Consider the following 21,874-nt stretch of genomic DNA (forward strand, 5'->3'; position numbering starts at 1 on the left):
ACTGAGAATTCAGAAGGTCAGAAGTAGAGCTGGAGGGAATTATGGAAGACCGCACAGGAGAAAGACCACAGGCTAGACTTCTCAACTGGATACTGGACGCTGTAAGTTTCGATGTCTTGCACAGTGTCCTCTAAAATATTACAACCTGTCAACATTACAGTCAAGAGAGAGAGCACGTGTAAATCCAGAAGATGTGACCACACTGACACTGAATATCAGCGAGGCAACCACCGGCTGCATCAGGCCCTTCAGCCCCTTCTCCAGTTTCCCGAGTCCCCCTGCCGCCTACTGCCTTCCACACACCCACTGCGCCCACCGGTGGGACCCTGACTCTGGAGGCCAAGTCTGAGAGCCTGCTCAGCAAGCCCTCCTCCTTCTCTTGCAGAATTGACCTCTTCCTCCCGACCCCATGCTCCTGATGGGCTGCCTGTGCTCAGGGCCCATCTCTGTGTCCCCAGTTCCTTGTCCCAGCAGGCACGGCCTCTTTCTCCTGCCTTCAACCTCCCTCCCTCTCAGTGCCCCTTGGGGTTTGAACACTGAAAATCTCTTCCATACTTAAAAATTCCTCCCTGTATTTCCCAGAAGACTTCCAGCCTTCATTACCCAGGATGGTCTTACTTATGGTGCTGCTATATGTCAGGATCATAGTGATTGTTTTTTCATAAAGGAAAATGATAACTGGATGAATTAGATTGCATTATGTGTTACAGCATCTGCTTTACCTATTTTAAACATTCCTGTCGTGCTTAATGTAGCTTTGGAAAATCATTTTCTCAGTGGAATCTAGTGGTGTTTCTGTCAGTTCAAGATGTAGAAAGGTGAGAATTGTAATTCCTCATTATGTTATGAAATGTGTAACTATTGTGAAGGTCAGCACGTTTGGTGACCATAGTCACCATCGCTTCCCTGTGGGCAAAAGGACAAGAGAATCCACTTGACCCTGAGCCACATCCTGAGTCAGGAGCCAGAACTCATCCATGAGGACAGGCAAGGAGGGAATGGCTGGGACCATCCATAGAGGGACTGAGCTCCGCTGGTCTCTGCTGACACTCTCTCTGCTTCCAAAGTTAGCAGAGATGTGCAAACTCTAAGTCTGTGATTTAACAGGGATTTGAGAGGCAAATGGCAACCCACTCCAATACTGTTGCGTGGAGAATCCCAGGGACGGAGGAGCCTGGTGGGCTGCCGTGTATGGCGTTGCACAGAGTCGGACACGACTGAAGCCACTTAGCAGCAGCAGCAGCAGCAGAAAAAGTCTACCTGTCTTCCAAGCCCCACTCCATACTATCCCATGGTGATCTGAATCTTCTTGGAACAATGGTTCATGCCTTTCTATCCTACAAAGTGTTGTGTTGTGCTGTGCTGTGCTGTGCTTAGTCATGTTGGGACCCCATGGACCGTAGTCCCCCAGGCTTCTCTGTCCTTGAGATTTCCCAGGCAAGAATATTAGAGTAGATTGCCATTTCCTCCTCTAGGGGATCTTCCAAACCCAGGGATCGAAACCATGGCTCCTGAGTCTCCCTCAATGGCAGGCATATTCTTTACCACTGAGCCACTTGGGAAGCTCTGTTTTTAAACATCTATTTTGGTAGTATACCAACCTTGCGTTTTTGGAGAAAGGCATGGCAATCCACTGCAGTATTCTTGCCTGGAGTATCCCATGGAAAGAGAGCCTGATGGGCTTGTTGCAGGAAAGGGGACCCCTTCCAGGGCCTGTAACTGGGCTCTTGTCTGACACTCGGAAAAGAATTTTCCGAGGAGACTCGTGCTGATAAAGCAAGAGATTTTATTGGGAAAGGGCACCCGGGTGGAGAGCAGTAGTAAGGGAATCCAGGAGAACAGCTCTGCCCTGTGGCTCCCAGTCTTGGGTTCTATGGTGATAGGATTAGTTTCCGGGTGGTCTTTGGCCAATCACTCTAATTCAGTCTTTCCTGTGGTGCACGCATTGCTTAGCCAAGATGGATGCTAGCGACCGGGATTCTGGTAAGTGGATGGACAGGCAGTGTCTCCTTTCACCCTTTCCTGAATTCTTCCAGCTGGTGGTGGCTTATTAGTTCCGTATTCCTTATCAGGATCTCCTGTCATAAAACACCTCATGCAGCTGGTTACTATGGTGCCTGGCCAGGGTGGGCGGTTTCAATCAGCGTGCTTCCCCTAACAGGCTTATAGTCCACGGGGTTGCAAAGAGCCAGACATGACGAAGCAACTTAGCACATAACACATAGCACAGCTTTGTGTTTTAACTTATAAAATTTGTTTGTTTTTCAAAATTCCTCTCATTTGTTTCCTACATCCACTACTTTGTAATATCCTTTCAACAAACAAAACCATAGCCTATCCAATGTCCTATTCTCCTAATTTTGAAATAACCTTCTTCCTCAAAGAGGAAAGTTGGCAGGTAGGACATTGTCCTTGTGCAGTTTGTACTACAAGTCACAGATCACAGAGTAACTTCAAAGGACACCGAGCCCACACACTGCTATATATAAGACAGATAATCAACAAGGACATAGCATACAGTACAGGAGCTCTGGGCGTCCCTATGGCTCAGATGGTAAAGAACCTGCCTGCAATGCAGGAGACCTGGGTTTGATCCCTGGGTTGGGAAGATCCCCTGGAGGAGGGCATGGCAACCCACTCTAACATTCTTGCCTGGAGAATCCCCATGGACAAAGGAGCCTGGTGGGCTGCATACAGTCCATGGGGTCACAGAGAGTCAGACACAACTGAGCGACTGAGCACAGCACAGGGAACCCCACTCAGTGGTCTGTGATAGCCTAGAGGAGAAGAGAATCTGAAAAAGGATGAATATATGTTTATGTATAATTGAATCACTTAGTTGTACACCTAAAATAAAGCAGGATTATAAATCAAATATACTTCAATAAAATTTTTTTAAAAGCACATATCACTATCTTGAAACCACATTGGGTCATATGTGTTATATGCTAACATATAACATATCCCAGGGTGAGGGCTGGGACTGCGGATCTAGGCAGCCAAGGGTGTCTGGGTCACTCTGACTCTGGTCCTGTGTGGAGTCATCCAGGCTGTCACCCTTCTCTGGACACCCTCTGGAGCCACCCACTCAGAGCACAGGTCTTCTCCCCTGGGCCACTTTCCCACCACACTACCCCTCACTGTCCCATCAATGTGAGAGGCATGGAGCTGTCTGGCAGGACATCTCTGGAGCTGCACCTGGGTACTCTCTCTGCTGTGCAGGAATCTGGATTTAGATTCACAAGTGAGGCCATAAACTACTTGATTAATCTATGTTATATCTTTATTTTCAGGCCCATGAGGAGGGCAGGGCCCTCCACAGTCCCTGAGAGGAAGACATGGAGGGCACATTTCCTTTCTCTGCCTCCTATCTACTCTTCCTGCTGCACTGATACTCATTTCTGGAAGACTGTAGCTATCATGGATTGTAAATCATGGGGGAGCGTTAGGATTGCCTGGGGTTCTCTTCTTCCTGTAACCCGGGCCGATTTAATGTTATGATTCAGGCTTGTTTCCCAAGGGCACTGGCAACTCCCCCGGTTAGCTGACGTCTCTCTGGGGTCGGGAACCAGGGGAGCCCGACCTCGGCGGCCTTTGATCTCTAGGCGCCCAGAGATTGGCTTCCATGGGAATCTGCTGAGAGAAAGACAAGAGTAGACCCTGCTCTGCCGGCCGGGGGCTGAGTCAGGCGCTGGGCTGGGGGCGGGGCCGAGAAGAGGGGCGGGTGCTTCCGGGCCCCGCTTTCTCGCGGATTCAGAAGTTAAGCCCACCTGCGCTGGAGCTTCTGCACTTTGAGCTTCATAACCTGCACCATGCCCGTGATTCTGGGTTACTGGGACATCCGCGGGGTGAGCGGGGGTCCCCCAGGGCGGGGAAGGTGGAGGCGGGTGGGGAAATGCTGCGCCCCCCTGGGAAAATGCTGCAAAGCTGAGGCCGGTTCAAACCAGAAACTTGCACAGGACTTGCTGCTGCGGAGCCCCTGTCCCCTCAGCCCGATCATCTTCTCTGGGTGTTGGCATGTGTGTGTGTGTGTGTGGCGTGGGTGGGCTGGTGCAGGTGACGGTGCTGAGGGAGTGGGAGGTGTGGAAGTGACCTGGAAGAGTGAGAGTTTTGCAGTCAAGACTGACGTCTGCCCTCTGTCCCACCATCTCTGGCAGCTGGCCCATGCCATCCGCCTTCTCCTGGAGTACACAGACACAAACTATGAGGAGAGACAGTACTCGATGGGAGATGGTAATGAAATCCTTTTTCTGTTGTAACTTCTGCTCAACTCATGCTGATTTGTTGCCAAGCAACCCATGTTCTGGCCTTGTTGCTGCCATCCCTTAAACTCCACCAGCTGGAAAAGGACCTGCCCCTTGTCAAACCCTTTGGGGGTGCAGCTGTCCTCCAAAGCAGGCCATGAGAGCCCCTGTGGCAGCCTTGGGCTCCATTTAGTGCTTGCATTAGCTCTCTGTAAGCCTCAACTCAGGGAGGTTCCAAATCCTTCTACGTGTGCTTTCCCCCAAAGCTCCATGTGAGATTAGAATCCAGTTCAGAATCCATATCCATCAGTTCAGGGGTCTTGCCCCTGACTCTTTGGTAGGCCCCCCGGGAAGGAGGGTTGGATTTGTGGGAGATTGTTTCACTGCGTCTTCTTTTTCTCAGCTCCTGACTATGACAGAAGCCAGTGGCTGAATGAAAAATTCAAGCTGGGCCTGGACTTCCCCAATGTAGGTGCAGGGGCTGAGGTGCTGGGAGGGGGAGTGGACAGTGTCTCCATCCACCTCCTTTCCTGGCTTAGAGGTTTCAGGAAGAGGTGCCTTCTGCTCTTGTCTCTCAGCTTCCTGGTTCTCTCCTCTGCCCTTCAGTGATACTCTGTCCCACCTCATCCCTCCATTTTATAGCATGTTATTTAGTGCCTACCATGGGACAGGCTCTGTGCCTACCATGGGATAGGCTCTGTGAAAGCCAGGTTTCATTTCTGCCCTTGGTCAATGGAAGGGGGTACAGGGGAGCCTGGTGGCGCAAATAACCAGACCCTGTTGTTCTTCCAGCTGCCATACTTAATCGATGGGACTTACAAGCTCACCCAGAGCAATGCCATTCTTCGGTACATCGCTCGCAAGCACAACATGTGTGAGTAGGGCTGGATTTGGGGTTAGGGACACCAGTGGCCATGCCCTGGGTTGGGCTGGAATGGGATGTTGAGGGTGAGTCTCTGTTTTGTGGCCACAGGTGGGGAGACAGAGGAGGAGATGATTCGTATGGACATTTTGGAGAACCAGGTTATGGATGTCCACTTGGCCATGGCCAGAATCTGCTACAGCCCCGACTTTGTGAGTCCTTCCCACTGAGGTGGAGAGGGTGCTTGTCAGGGTCTCATCTAGTGGTCTTTTAGATTTTGATCTTCTTGGGAATAGTGATCCACCAAGACATTTCCTTGGAAACTCTTACTCATTTCCCTCTAATCTTAAGAGGAGTCCAGCTTCCCTTGAATAGAAATTCAATTCGTAAACAGAATGTTTTCCTCCTTACTACATAGCCTCCTTCTTGGCATCTCAGGGATCAGGACATGTGTCCAGTGGGCAGCTCAGGCTTAGACTTTATTCCTCTCCCTCCTTCCTTTCAGTTTCCAGTTCTCTCCAACTGTCCAGAAACTGCTCAGGCGTCCACACCATTCTAGTCTCCTACACTGGAAGATAGGACTTCTTTCCTAGTCATTTTAGTGTTGATCAGCCTGAGGTCTGAGGCCCAAGCTCCACCAGGTCTCACAGCACTGCTGGTCTGACCCAGGGCAAATGTCTGGAGCTGAGTGGTGACAGATCCAGGAACAGTGTGTTTTGCCCTTTGCCTTCCCATTGCTTCTCACAGATGGGAGATGGTTCCCGTAGGAGTCTAGTGAACACAGGTGGGTTGAATTGCCCCTGGGCCCTGACTCATGTACAGTCAAGGGACATGAGTGCTCCCCTGACAGCTGCAATCAGACACAGCCCTGGAGGACTGCTCTCTGCCGGGGGGTCTGTGTGTGAGGGTGGTGACAGCTGTTTTGTGTCTCAGGAGAAACTGAAGCCTGGTTTCTTGAAGGAGATCCCTGAAAAGATCAAGCTGTTCTCAGAGTTTCTGGGGAAGAGGCCTTGGTTTGCAGGGGACAAGGTAAGTTGGCCGGCTTTGGGGGCGGGATAGCTGTCATTTTTCCCAGGTTCAGAGTTCGGTGTGCATTCATGCTTTGTCTTCCTGCAGCTCACCTATGTGGATTTCTTGGTTTACGACGTCCTTGACATACACCGCATATTTGAGCCCAAGTGCCTGGATGCATTCCCAAACCTGAAAGACTTCATCTCTCGTTTTGAGGTGATTCCCGTGAACCTCTTGTATTTACATCTTTCTTCTCTTTCTTATTTTCCCTGATTTCGTAGTTGGAACTACAATGAAGAATAGTATTTATGGAGAACTTGGTTTATGCCAGAATCTCTGCTCAGCAGCTCATATATGTTGTGTCAAATTTAATGTTTATATAACATTGCTATATGGTAGAAGAATTATCCCCTGCATTTTACAGGAAAGGGGTCAACCTGAAAGAACAAGTAGTTTCTGCAGGTCACAGAACCAGAACAGGCTGTGCTGGGCTCCCAGGCAGAGTGTCTGACTTCCATGGGCAGCATCAGTGGCTCCTCATTTCCTGTAGGAAAAAGAAACCTCAGGTCCCTTTCATGACTGTGTTGACAGCTCTGAAAAGTGTGGAGGAAGCAGAACCTTCAGGAGATGGTATGAAGCTGGCATTAGTAGAGCGAGACACAGTTGGATTGATATCAAGTACTAAAAACACAGACAATATTTTCTCCTGATCTCTAAAGGGCTCTGCAGCAATTGAGCCCCCACCTGATTTTCTGAGATTCTCAGGGCTGTAGTTGGTGTTGGGATTTGGGTGCATACAGAGGTGTCCTGTGCAAGGATTTTATCTTGACACATCTTATGGTGGGCAGTTCCTTCACTCCTCATCTCCTGTCCATTCTTCCTTCATGTTAACTCCAGATTCCATCTCAGAGATACGATAGTGCATTCATTTTAAGTCACATTCACTGATCTGATCCTCTCCCCTGTATGAGACACTGTGTCAGGCACAAGGGGGATACAGAAGTCATGCAGTCCTGGTGCCCAGCCTCTTGGGCTCAGTGCAGCTGGAGAACTACAGGGACCCTAAGCTGTGCGGTATGGGTGGAGCCACCTTGATTCTGGAGGAGCACAGCCTGACCTCACCTCTCAGCTCATCATTGTCACCCTCAGTCAACTAATATGAGAGCAAAGAAGTCTGCTTTGTGATGGATTTGGGAATTTGATGCTTTAGCCGTAAAGGCTTTCAGCCTTCAATCTGTTTAGTACTCTCACTCCTCATCATGAAATCTGCTTTCTCAGCTAGTTCTCATCCACTCTGGTTTTGGTCCCAACTCTGGTTTTGGTCCAAGACATGTTGCCTTGAGAATTTTGCAAGAGCTGGGATTACTGCCCAGCAGAGAGGATGAGGACAGATGTGGCTGTAGTGTGTGGCCTGTTGGACCCTGTGCTGTTGGGAACAGGCAGCCCTAGATCTTGGAGTCCTCGGAACTCTTGGGCATTGTCTGTCTTGGGAAGGTGGTGCAGGTGCCTGAGTGCTGCTGCCTGATTGGCTGCAGCGGGACTGGGGATGAGGTAGGTTGGGGCCCAGTGAGAGTGGGCTGAGGTCCATGCCACGCAATTGGTCTGTGTCCTTTCAGTGGAATAATTAGAGTGTGGCCTGGGCTAGTCTTGGTGCTCCACACCCTCCTATCATGTTTCATCCATATTTTGCTGAGTCATTGGGTGAGATGTAGTTCTGCAGGTTGCTTGGGCACTTTCTGAGTGCCTTTGTTTTGCTAGGGGCCCTTCTGTCTATTTGCTAGGGGCCACTTCAGTATTCTACCTTGAGAACCCCATGAACAGTATAAAAAGGCAAAATGATAGGATACTGAAAGAGGAACTCCCTAGGTCAGTAGGTACCCAATATGCTACTGGAGATCAGTGGAGAAATAACTGTAGAAAGAATGAAGGGATGGAGCCAAAGCAAAACCAATATCCAGCTGTGGAGGTGACTGGTGATAGAAGCAAAGGTCCGAGGCTGTAAAGAGCAATATTGCATAGGAACCTGGAATGTCAGGTCCATAAATCAAGGCAAATTGGAAGTGGTCAAACAAGAGATGGCAAGAGTGAACGTCGACATTCTAGGAATCAGCGAACTAAAATGGACTGGAATGGGTGAATTTAACTCAGATGACCATTATATCTACTACTGCAGGCAGGAATCCCTCAGAAGAAATGGAGTAGCCATCATGGTCAACAAAAGAGTCTGAAATGCAGTGCTTGGATGCAATCTCAAAAACGACAGAATGATCTCTGTTCATTTCCAAGGCAAACCATTCAATATCACCTTAATCCAAGTCTATGCCCCAACCAGTAACGCTGAAGAAGCTGAAGTTGAACTGTTCTATGAAGACCTACAAGACCTTTTAGAACTAACACCCCAAAAAGATGTCCTTTTCATTACAGGGGACTGGAATGCAAAAGTAGGAAGCCAAGAAACACCTGGAGTAACAGGCAAATTTGGCCTTGGAATGAGGAATGAAGCAGGGCAAAGATAATAGAGTTTTGCCAAGAAAATGCACTGGTCATAGCAAACACCCTCTTCCAACAACACAAGAGAAGACTCTACACATGGACATCACCAGATGGTCAACACCGAAATCAGATTGATTATATTCTTTGCAGCCAAAGATGGAGAAGCTCTATACAGTCAGCAAAAACAAGACCAGGAGCTGACTGTGGCTCAGATCATGAACTCATTACCAAATTTGGACTCAAATTGAAAAAAGTAGGGAAAACCGCTAGACCATTCAGGTATGACCTAAATCAAATCACTTAGGATTATACAGTGGAAGTGAGAAATAGATTTAAGGGCCTAGATCTGATAGATAGAGTGCCTGATGAACTATGGAATGAGGTTCATGACATTGTACAAGAGACAGGGATCAAGACCATCCCCATGGAAAAGAAATGCAAAAAAGCAAAATGGCTGTCTGGGGAGGCCTTACAAATAGCTGTGAAAAGAAGAGAGGTGAAAAGCAAAGGAGAAAAGGAAAGATATAAGCATCTGAATGCAGAATTCCAAAGAATAGCAAGAAGAGATAAGAAAGCCTTCTTGAGTGATCAATGCAAAGAAATAGAGGAAAAGAACAGAATGGGAAAGACTAGAGATCTCTTCAAGAAAATTAGAGACACCAGGGGAACATTTCATGCAAAGATGGGCTCGATAAAGGACAGAAATGGTCTGGACCTAACAGAAGCAGAAGATATTAGGAAGAGGTGGCAAGAACATACAGAAGAACTGTACAAAAAAGACCTTCACGACCCAGATAATCACGATGGTGTGATCACTAATCTAGAGCCAGACATCCTGGAATGTGAAGTCAAGTGGGCCTTAGAAGGCATCACTAGGAAAAAAGCTGGTGAAGGTGATGGCATTCCAGTTGAGCCATTTCAAATCCTGAAAGATGATGCTGTGAAAGTGCCACACTCAATATGCCAGCAAATTTAGAAAACTCAGCAGTGGCCACAGGACTGGAAAAGGTTAGTTTTCATTCCAGTCCCAAAAAAGGCAATGCCAAAGAATGCTCAAACTACCGCACAGTTGCACTCATCTCAAATGCTAGTGAAGTAATGCTCAAAATTCTCCAAGCCAGGCTTCAGCAATATGTGAACCATGAACTTCCTGATGTTCAAGCTGGTTTTAGAAAAGGCAGAGGAACCAGAGATCAAATTGTCAACATCCACTGGATCATGGAAAAAGCAAGAGAGTTCCAGAAAAACATCTATTTCTGCTTTATTGACTATGCCAAAGCCTTTGACTGTGTGGATCACAATAAACTGGAAAATTCTGAGAGATGGGAATACCAGACCACCTGACCTGCCTCTTGAGAAACCTATATGCAGCTCAGGAAGCAACAGTTAGAACTGGACATGAAACAACAGACTGGTTCCAAATAGGAAAAGGAGTGCCTCAAGGCTGTATATTGTCACCCTGCTTATTTAACTTATATGCAGAGTACATCATGAGAAACGCTGGACTGGAAGAAACACAAGCTGGAATCAAGATTGCCAGGAGAAATATCAATAACCTCAGATATGCAGATAACACCACCATTATGGCAGATAGTGAAGAGGAAACAAAGAGCCTCTTGATGAAAGTGAAAGAGGAGAGTGAAAGAGGAGAGTGAAACGGTTGGCTTAAAGCTCAACATTCAGAGAACTAAGATCATGGAATCTGGTCCCATCACTTCATGGGAAATAGATGGGGAAACAGTGGAAACAGTGTCAGTCTTTACTTTTTTGGGCTCCAAAATCACTGCAGATGGTGACTGCAGCCTTGAAATTAAAAGACGCTTACTCCTTGGAAGGAAAGCTATGATCAACCTAGATAGCATATTCAAAAGCAGAGACATTACTTTGCCGACCTAGGTCCATCTAGTCAAGGCTACGGTTTTTCCAGTGGTCATGTACGGATGTGAGAGTTGGACTGTGAAGAATGCTGAGCACCGAAGAATTGATGCCTTTGAACTGTGGTGTTGGAGAAGGCTCTTGAGAGTCCGTTGGACTGCAAGGAGATCCTAGCAGTCCATTCTGAAGGAGATCAGCCCTGGGATTTCTTTGGAAGGAATGATGCTAAAGCTGAAGCTCCAGTACTTTGGCCACCTCATGCGAAGAGTTGACTCATTGGAAAAGACTCTGATGCTGGGAGGGATTGGGGGCAGGAGGAGAAGGGGACAACAGAGGATGAGATGGCTGGATGGCATCACTGACTCAATGGATGTGAGTCCGAGTGAACTCCCAGAGTTGGTGATGGACAGGGAGGCCTGGCGTGCTGTGATTCATGGGGTCGCAAAGAGTCGGACACGACTGAGCGACTGAACTGAACTGAAGAGCAGCAAGTTAAAATTTTATTTGGGGACCTTACTGAGGACTGTAGCCCAAGAGACAGCCTCTCCGAGAGCTTTGAAGATGTAGGGTAGGAGACAGTAGGTATATAAACTTTTGACTGGGAAATACATGTAGCCAAGCATGCATCTTGATAAAAGATTAGTGCTAATCATCGAAACACCAACATCTCAAGTTAATGATCTTAGTGCTTTTCTATGTGTAGGAAGATGCATGAATCTTAGGTCACTGTAATTCTTAGCTTGGGATGCATCCTAACTCTCTATAGGACCCAAGTCCAAATCAAAGAATGTTTAATCCTGGTTTTCTCCATCCTGAGCTCTCTTCAGGGTACCGTGTGAGTGACTGCAGTTGCTGGCAGCTCACCCCTTTCTATAACCAATAATGAAGGAAAATCTTCAGGCTTTTTACTCCTCATGGAAAGAACAAGATTTGTATTCATTCTTTTTTTTCATAGATTTTAAAAAATATGTATTTATTTTTGTCTCAGCTGGGGTCTTCGTTCCTGGGCACAGGTTTCTCTAGTTGCAGCTAGCTGGGGCTAATCTCTAGTGTGGTCATCTGGCTTCTCTTGTCATGGAGCATGGGCTCTAGGCGTGCGGACTTAAGTAGTTGCTGCTCTGGCTAGCGCCCAGGCTCAGCAGTTGTGGTTCATGGGCCCAGTTGCACTGGGGCATGTTGAAACTTCCCAGTCCAGGGTCAAACCCACGTCCCCTGCATTGGCAGGAAGATTTTCAACCACTGGACCACTAGGTAAGTCCTTGCATTCATTTTTGACAAACTCTTAAAGAGGCTGTTAAGTATATTGTGGGAGAAGGCAATGGCACCCCACTCCAGTACTCTTGCCTGGAAAATCCCATGGACGGAGGAGCCGGGTGGGCTGCAGTTCGTGGGGTGGTGAAGAGTCGGACACGACTGAGCGACTTCACTTTCACTTTTCACTTTCATGCATTGGAGAAGGAAATGGCAACCCACTCCAGTGTTCTTGCCTGGAGAATCCCAGGGACGGGGCAGCCTGGTGGGCTGCCGTCTATGGGGTCACACAAAGTTGGACACGACTGAAGTGACTTTGCAGCAGCAGCAGCAAGTATATTGTGAGTGAAGAAGCCTTTCCAACCATTTGAGTTTAAAGAGGCCTCTTTGTTATTTCTTCCCTTTGGTGTCAGGTTCTACCTTATTAAGTTAATCCTGCTTAGTCTCAGGTCATTGTGAGCTGTATTTACATTTCGGATATGTGGAAATTTTTAAAAAACATCTATTTGCCTGACTACATGGTGTGTTACTTGGGTCATGCAGGATCTTTCATTGTGGTACTCGGGCTTTTTCCAGCTGTGGTGTGCAGGCTCTAGAGCTCATGGGCTTAGTGGTCGTGATGTGAGAGCTTCATTGCCCCAGGGCATGTGGGATCTTAGTTCCTGGACCAGCAATTGAACCTGAGTCTCTGCTTTGGAAGGCAGATTCCTAACCACTAAACCACCAGGGAAGTCCCTTGATATGCGGAAATTTGCAAGACAAACACAGTTGCTTTTAATTCTCTGAAGAACTGGCCTGCCACCCAATTGATGTCAAAAGATTTCCCAACTATGTTTTCTTTCATTTGCTTTTTATATCAGTAGGAAAATTTCCAACTAAACTGGAAATCAAAAGAGTGATGTATTCTAGAACTATAGGGATCAATGTATCATGTCTTCAAATGTTTGTAGAAGGCCATCTTTCTGAGTGCACAAGTCAAACTCAGGCCAATTCATTGTAGGAACAAAGATAAAACCAACCAAACAAACAAACCTCCCAGACCAAACTCCATTATTGCTTCCATTAGGCCCTGAATATTAGACTGCAATTTTTATCTCATACTTTGTCGGCTTATGTAACCTTATTCGTTTTCTTTGTTATGTTTAATTAAAATTGTTTGTCTGCTCTTTATGCCAGGCAGGGGAGCATTCCCCAGTGAGACATGTTTGTATATTCCCACAGTATACTTAGGTAAAAGAGATGTAACCATCTTACATAAAGCCTGTTCAAATATACCACTTTTAAATATGTTACCAAGTCCAAGCTTGGTCTGCTAGCTGCCCAACAGTCCAATAATCTGAGAGACAAGGTGTTGAGGGAGGGAATGTGACTTTATTCAGAAAGCTGGCGGACTGAGAAGATGGCAAACAAATGTCCCAAAGTAACCAACTTATCAGGGTCTGGATGCCCATATGCCTCAGTTTTATAGAACTGAGAGTGGGTAGGTGAGAACGTGAAGTAAAAAAGCCATTAATCTTGCAAATGTCTTCTGGAATGGCCAGCCTCATGGAGGGGATGTGTTAATTTCTTCTTTCCTGTAGCCATCCATAGGTAGCCAGGGTCTTGAACAAAGGTACTTTGGTTTAACATTAAGGCAGAGGGGCAGGGTTCCCCTGTGTAGGCTATTATGTATAGACAGTGTCCTTTTAGTGAACAAAAGCAATGGGAAGCAATGCTTAAAAGAAACAGATCCAACATTGCATCAGATTTTGTTTTTATCTGTAACAAATCTCAGTTCTATCAACTGTTAAACCTTTAACTGTAGCCCTTGTCAGGACTCTGTTAACAACTCTTGGTCTTATAAGGAGTCCTAGAAATGTCACGCGAGTGTATGTTCCTCGATTCTTTGTCTCGTCACAACAAAGATTTGGAGTGATGGACATTAAAGCCCCCCCCTCGGCGAGTCACAGCTCTCGGGTCCTGGATAGACCGTGTTATAGCTCTCAGGTCTCAAATGGACCATGTTACAGCTCTTACACAAATCAGTGTTACAGCTCTATTTTATTTAGAAGATAGCAGGAAAATCCATCTTTGAGGCATGAGGGCACATGGATCTAAAGACACAAGGAGAAGAGCGCCCCAGCGCGCGGGGGAGAGAGAGCTGGCTCTGGCTCCTCTGTTTATATGCTTATCTCTCCCTGGGCCTGTCCTATGTAAATTGGGCCAGCCTGGAGTGGTGTTTGTTTTGCCTGAGGTCCTCACTCCGGTCCTCGGACCTTCTTTTGTTTCATTTTCGTGGGCTTTTCCCTTCCTTTTCTGTAGCCACCACCATTTTGGACTCCTCTTCCCTGTTCTACCTACCTAACAGAAACTTCCCTTTTTATTTCCCAGGCCATTTAAACCCAGTCCTGTATAAAAGGTTTTGGGCTCCAGTGAGGGGTTGAGCCAAGGGATCCAGGCCTTTTTGTCAGTCTTTAACTGGATTGTTTGGTTTATTGCCCCATGCAATTGCTGATCAAGTATCTCAGTGTAATTTTTTTTTACCCTCTTACCTTTAAAGTTTTTCTAAACTGGGGTAAGTAGAGTGGACTTGTTTGGGTCCCTTTAATATTTGGGGGACTGATAAAGGGGTCTTTCTGGCCCAACAAAAACATCATTTTTGGTAGTGTTGGTTGTATCAAAACTTTTGTTTTCATGCCATCAAAGTCTGTTTCATTTATCTCATCTCTTAATAACCATATCAAGATTTTTATCTTATTGGGACCACTCCCTTTAAAATTTCCTACTTTTAGGAAGAAATCGCTTGACTTTCCCCTCAGCTTTTATCTATTCCCTTGTTTATTAACCTAATTAACTTTAGTTATTTTGTTGTTTTTATTAGCACCCATAAGATCAGTTGAGGGGGAAGTGTGAGACCACAGATAAGGCTCTATGAAAAACTTATTTGTTGGTTGATTGATTTGAAACTAAGGAAGTTCTTAAGGTTAGCAACAATTATATTTCTTTGTGTCCATCTTTAATTAAAAAAAAATTTTTTTTTAATTTTAACTTTTAATTTTCTATTGGGATATAGCTGATTATCAATATTGTGAATATCCACCTTTTAATTTTATCTTTCCATGGGTACCAATAAAACAGCTGTTTACAATGAGAGGTCTCTAAAAATTTCCCAATTTAGAAGTTTTTCCAGTTTAAAAGATCCATCGTTAGGATTCTTAGTTGTGATTCAAACCGGTAAGAGGCAAGAGGAATCCCTGCAAGAGAGTGCAAAGGATACAGCCCTCTCAAGAACCAGGAAGTTTACTCACAAATATAGTCTAAGAAAGTAAAGGCCTTTGTTGTACAGGGAGACACAAGGAGGATTGAAACAACAAAGACCCTTTATGAACTGGGCCCCCTAATGACACATTTACCTAAAGCTAGCGTAATGAAGTGAAAGTGAAGTTGCTCAGTCGTGTCTGACTCTTTGCGACCCCGTGGACTGTAGCCCACCAAGCTCCTCTGTCCATGGGATTCTCCAGGCAAGAGTACTGGAGTGGGGTGCCATTTCCATAGCTGGACAAAAGGACTTGGAATCGCAGTCTATGCAGCTTGGTGCTGAGTGTTCACCATAGGTGTTCCTTCACAGTTGCAGAGCCTAATCTCTCCAAATGCACTAGAAGATGCCCCAAGAAGATGAGGTAGAACACTGATGTCTCAAAGGCACAGGGAGATGAAGCAAGTTCCTTCTATAAGGCCTTTTGTTTCCTTAAAGCAAAAAAAAGCAAAGTTTTAAAGGCTATTTTTGCCAAAATATTCACAATTTTACCAAGTCTTCTGAATTATTGTTGCTTCTGGGGGAATCAATTTTGGTGTTATAAAAAGGAAGTTCAGAGAGAGTTGAATAGCATGAAGGAGAGCATTGCAGAATATACTTAGAGGAGCAGGGAGGAGCAGTAGAGAGCAGGGCCAGCTTCAGGGGCCTTTTAAAAATTCTGATAAAATTTCAAGCAATTTTTTGTTGGTTTTCTGCAAAAGTTACTTTCTCATTTCCTCTTTTAGAAACTTCTAAATACAAATTGAAACAGACCTTATATTCAGTCTGTCGGATCTTGTAGTCCATTTCTTTAGCTGTGTACACGAAAAAAACCCCAATTTTGTGATGTCAAAGAACCCCATTTTGGTGATTTTTAGGACAAGATCTCCTTTGGTATAGTTTAAGCTTTATATGTGATGTATCCAAACCTGTGGTGTTAAGTCACTGGTTAGCAACTGGTCACCCCTCTTTCTTTTGCCTAGAAAGTTTGATTTCCCATTTCAGAGTCTGTCTGGACAACTTGCTATTGATAACTGGTTGTAATGGGCCCTTCTGCTGTTTGTGAGCTTAACTCTCCTAGTTGTCACCCTATAGTCATTTCAGGTTTTATGCATGTCTCAGTTTTTCCTTCTGACAGTCTAAAACCACCGTGGGCACTGAGAACCCAGGATCGCCAAACCTTTTGTGTGTGTCTCCCAGATGGGCGAGTTTCTTTAAAGAGTGGGTTTCCCTACGGGACTGCGGCACGGTATGAGCACTGGCTTCCACCTCTGCTACAAGTTTCTCAATTGCCTGGGAAAGCTTTGCTTAGCCAGGAGGAGCTCTGTTTCTTATCTAAAGAGCTAAGCGCTCACCTGTAGTATTTACACTATATTCCTACCAGCTCTAGTAAAGCGGTCAATTCAAGGAAAGACACCAGCCAACCCCTGATCTATTCATCCTGACCTGTTCTCTCCACTGGATACCTTCTCAGTATTTCTGAACTGAGAAGTTAGGTACATTTTCACCTACCACTGAAGAAAACTCAAGATTGTCAACCAAGATGGTAAATCTGAGATCACTAGAGAACTCAGCCAAATTCGTATTCATATGTAGAGAAGTAGACCAGCGCAAGGGGGCTTGCTGGTACCAATGTTCCACATCTTTGTAACGTTCCGATGAGGGGAAAAGTCTTCTCTGGGCCCTGTTGGAGTCACCAAACCTGTCTACTGGAAAGGAAAGCCCACACAATGTAACAGCATGGGGGGCAACTGCCCTGCGGGTCACTTAACTGTGTAAGTGGATGATGAGTGAGCCTCCTTGTTTTCAGCTGTGGGGAAGGGGATGCAGCAGAGAGACTCAGAATGGAGAGGGAGAGCGAGCAGGCTGCATTCTGGCTGTATTACTTACGTGCGGTGTGATCATGAGGGAGGTGCTTATCTTCTGTGTGCCTCAGTTTCCCTTCTGATAAATAGTCTCAGTAGAACCCATCTTGCAGGGAGTCGTGTAGAGATTCTGAACCTATGTTATAATGTCTAATGAATATACAGCACCATTTAATACAGTACAGAGTCTCTGTATGTGGTGAGTCTGGATGTCAGATGAATTACAGGAAATTGGAAGAGTTAACTTTCCAGAGCTGGGGACCCCAGAAGACTATCTTTTGCCCCAACATTTGACTCCCGCATGGAAGGGCTGTACCCCAGGTCCCGAACTTGGGGAGAGCTGCCTGGGTTCCACTGGGGCAGCAGACCTGAGGCCTGCTGTTCTTTTTCCCACCCTCAGGGCCTGAAGAAGATCTCTGCCTACATGAAGTCCAGCCGCTTCCTCCCAAGCCCTCTGTTCCAGAAGCTTGCCGTGTGGGGCAACAAGTAGTGCCTGCAACCAGGAGATGGGTATGAGGAGCTAGTGCCTTGGAGACCAGGTGGACCTCCTGCCTGCGGAACCATCTGTCTTTTTCTTTTTCCTTCTGTTCACTCTAGATGGCTTCTTGGCCCCCTTATCCCCCTCCCACACCCCTTTCCATCCCTACTTTAAAGATCCAGTTTCCCACTATTTTTGAGCAAAGTTCCTCCCCCACTGCACATTATCCCTCCTGCACTAAAGCCACCCAGACTGTCCTTCCCTTCCATGATTACTTCTGCTGTGAGCAGCCCAGCCAGACCCCTGGCCCACGGGGCTCTGCTCTGAGCTCCCAGCGCTGCCCTGAAGACCAGACCTGGCCTGGTGTGCAGGCCCTGCTTCCCAGTGTGGTTCCTGCCCAGCCTGGCTGATGCCCAGTAAAGCTTTATCACACCTGCTGTGTCTTGTCTTATTCTCTCAGGGCTTCCTGGAGTCATGACTGACTTGTTGGGTGTGTGTGGATGTCTGTTTTTCCTAGTGTTGTCCGCTGCAAGGCCGTATGGATGGGCATGCATGTGTGTGTGTGTCTGTGGTGGGAGGTCGGGCACAGGTGGGATTATACCATTGTTTGTTCATTTCTATCTCCACTTCATGCACCTCTGTTCCTTAGCAGGGGGTCTCTACAGAGGGGAGCCCTTCTGTGCCTGGTTCCCTCTTTAATTCAGCATTCATGGGCTGCCTCCTTTCAGCTTGTAGCATCTGTGTCATGGTTTAGGGGGCTCTGGGGTGCTGGGGAGGGGGTCTGAGTAGTCTATTGATGGTGTGGGATCCTGGTGGACTCATTTCTATCACCCTTTCCTAGAAGCTTTCCCTGCGTTCTTATAACATATCTCAATAAAACCCACCCCCACTGTGTTATAATTGTTGTTTTACCTGGTTTCCTCTGTAACTTGACCATAAAAACACTAAGGAGATAATCAATATCTTATTTGACTTTAAATCTCATATCTATTACACTGCCTGGCAAACAGTAAATATTCATTAAAATTGGAAATATAAAAGAGTTATCTCTAGGTAAAACCCTGGCAAACTCTACAGTCATTATATGGATTTACTGGTCTGAATATAGTTATAGCCATATGAGATAAAGAATACATTTCAGAAGATTAAAAATCTGTAGGTCTGGCAGAAAGAGATTAGGTCTCACTAACTTAAGCATTTATTAGGTTGTAGCTGGGCCTTGGATAAGTTGATCTGAAACGGGCAGGTCTAGTGTGCTGGGGCAGAGTGTAGCCTATCTGTGCGATCAGGAGGTGGTGTGCCATTTTATGTTAGGATACCTGCAAATCGTAGCACTCATTAGATAACAATACGATTAGCGGGCTCGAAGAGCGGCTGGTTGGTGGAGCTGGACCTTGTTATGGTGTGGCCTTAAGTCTTGACTTGGCCTGAAGTCTGACAGGCCTTGAGCGTTCGAGAAGAGTCCTGTTGGGTGTTCGTCTAGATGGTCATTTCTTGCAGTTACTGAATAAAAAGGGAGCAAAGGAATAATGTGAAATACATGATTATTTTAAGACATAAGAAACAGATGATTATTTTAAAAAGTGATAACAAAAAAGTCCAGTAAACTAAAAGCTAATGAAACTGATAAGTCAGTAAATATTTTTGTCTGTGCAGGCCATGTGGTCTCCATATGGTCTCAGTTGCTCACCTTTATCTCTAGTGTGAAAGCGGCCACAGACCATACATAAATGAATGGATGGGGCTGCATGACAACAGGACTTCAAAAACAGATGAACTTATTTCCCTGATTCCAGGTTTAGATGCTCGAATTAAAAGGGCATAGCTATATTAAAACTTAAATCTTAGATCCAGATGTAACAGGTGACACTCAAGGCAATATGTGATAATGAAGACAGGTGAAGTGTAAACACATTTCTTTAATCGTGAAATTGTTTTTCTTAGTATTCCTTGTTTTTCATGTTTCGTCTTGAACTTGGTTCCTTTTCTAAATTCTTGAAACCCTAGTTTACCTTTTCTTATTCAAAATACTATGTCAGTGGAAAAACTTTGTCTTATATATAATTTTGTAGTATCTTGTGAGCAGTTACTTATATTATTTTCAGGTTAAAAAATATTCTCTATAGCCTGAATATTCTGTGCTTACACAGGCAATATTTAAAACCTTAAAAAATTAACAAGATGAAGGACACATTTAAATTCTACTGTATTTATTCACACTATATAATTTTGTATTCTGAGGCTATTTCATATAGAACTTCTGTTAATTTATTTGAGAGTTGAGAATATCAGCAGTAGAGCTGGAAGGATGGAAGGCAGTGTAGAGTCAAATCACAGGCAGGATTCTCAACTGGATACTGGACACTATATGCTCGGATGCCCTGCACAGTATTCTCTAAAATACTTGTTAATATGTACAGTCAAGTGAGCACTGGAAAATCCAGAAGACGTAGCCACACTGACGCTGAATATCAGCGAGGCAACCACCGGCTGCATCAGGCCCTTCAGCCCCCTCTCCAGTTTCCCGAGTCCCCCTGCCCCCTGCTGCCTTCCACACACCCACTGCCCCCACCGGTGGGACCCCTGGGCCTGGAGGCTGAGTCTGAGAGCCTGCTCCGCCGCCAGCCCCCTCCTCCTCCTGCAGGACTGACATCTTCCTCCTGATGGGCTGCCTGTGCTCGGGCCCATCCCTGCATCCCCGGTTCCCTGTCCCAGCAGGCACGGCCTCTTTCTCCTGCCTTCAAGCTCCCTCCCTCTCAGTGCCCCTCGGTGTTTGAACACTGCAAATCTCTCCCATACTTAAAAATTCCTCCCTGTATTTCCCAGAAGACTTCCAGCCTTTATTACCCAGGATGGTCTTACTTATGATGCTGCTATATGTCAGGATCATAGTGATTGTTTTTTCAAAAAAGGAATGAAGGATGGATGGATGAATTACATTATATTACAATATCGCTTTACCTGGTTAAAATATTATTATTATTCTATTTAATGTAGCTTTTAAAATCATTTTCTCAGTGAAATCTAGTTGTGTTTCTGTTCTAAGCTCAAGATGTATGAAACTCAAGATGGCAGCTCCTTAATGTATTGTGAAATGTGTAACTATAGTATGAGCCAGCGCTTTTGTGTGACACAGACACCATCACCTCCCTGTGGGCAAACAAAAACAGTAATCTACCTGAGCCTGAGCTGCGTCCTGAGCCTGGACGCAGAGCTGAGCCCTGAGGACTGGCAGGGTGGGAATGGCTGGGAGTATCCGTAGAGGGACAGCTCTTCTGGTCTCTGCTGACACACTCTCCCTGCTCCCCAGCTAAGCAGAGATGAGCAGACTCTGAGTCTGTGATTTAACAGGGATTGGAACCCCACTCCACACCGTATCTTAGTTATTTGAATCTTTATTCAACACTGGTGCAGACCTTTCTATCCTAACAAAGTGTTACCTATTTTTAAACATATTTTTTTAAATCGTGTACCAACTTTGTATTTCAACTTACAAAATTCATTTTTTTTAATGTTGCTCTCATCTGTTTCCTACAGCTGTTACCTTGTAATATCCTTTCAATAAAGAAAAGAAATCATAGTCCACCCTATGTCCTATTCTCCTAATTTTGAAATAAACTTCTGCCTGCAAAAAGGAAAGTTGGCAGGTAGGACGTTATTCTTGTGCATGTTGTACCACAGGTCACGGATCACAGAGTGACTTCACGGAACACTGAGCCCACACACTACAATAAATAAGACAGGCAACCAGAAGGGACCTAGGGTACAGCACAGAGAGCTCTACTCAATATTCTGTGATAACCTATATGAGAAGAGAATCTGAAAAAGAGTGAATATATATATATATATATATATATATATATATATATATATATCACTGAATCACTTTGTTGTACACCTGAAACTAACACAAGATTGTAAATCAACTATACTTCAATATAATTTTTTTTTTAAGGCACAGATCGCTCTCCTAAAATCCCAATGGGTCAGGAGGTGGGATAGGGCCTGGAATCTGTGGATCTAGGCAGCCAAGGGTGTCTGGGCCACTCTGACTCGTCCTGTGTGGAGTCGTCCAGGCTGCCACCCGCCTCTGGCCACCCTCTCTAACCATCTACACAGAGGACAGGTCTTCTCCCCTGGGTCACATTCCCACCACACTCCCCATAACAGTCCAATCAATGTGAGGGACATGGGGCTGTTTGTCAGGACATCTCTGAAGCTGCACCTGGGTACCCTCTCTGCTCTGAGTGAATCTGGATTTAGATTCACAAGTGAGGCTATAAACTACTTAATTAATTTATGTTGTATCATTACTTTTAGGCACATTAGGAGGGCAGGGACATCCGTAGTCCCTGAAAGGAAGACACAGAGACCACATTTCCTTCTGCCTCTTCACCTCTTCCTATCTTGGGCTTCCCTGAGATACCTTGGGCTTCCCTGATAGCTCACTTGGTAAAGAATCTGCCTGCAATGCAGGAGACCCCGGTTTGATTCCTGGGGCAGGAAGATCCCCTGGAGAAG

The 21,874-nt window shown here is 45.7% G+C and overlaps 1 protein-coding gene across 1 annotated transcript; it reads left to right on the forward strand.

The window, feature by feature from the left end:
• On the forward strand, positions 3,712-17,790 carry LOC108633298 (glutathione S-transferase Mu 1-like). Its single transcript, XM_018045879.1, has 8 exons — positions 3,712-3,848; positions 4,158-4,233; positions 4,648-4,712; positions 5,037-5,118; positions 5,218-5,318; positions 6,040-6,135; positions 6,223-6,333; positions 17,276-17,790. Exons 1-8 carry the CDS (start codon positions 3,813-3,815, stop codon positions 17,363-17,365), a joined length of 657 nt encoding a protein of 218 aa, XP_017901368.1. The 5' UTR covers positions 3,712-3,812; the 3' UTR covers positions 17,366-17,790.

This window comes from Capra hircus, chromosome 3 (genome assembly GCF_001704415.2).
Source record: "Capra hircus breed San Clemente chromosome 3, ASM170441v1, whole genome shotgun sequence".
NCBI classification, from domain to species: domain Eukaryota; kingdom Metazoa; phylum Chordata; class Mammalia; order Artiodactyla; family Bovidae; genus Capra; species Capra hircus.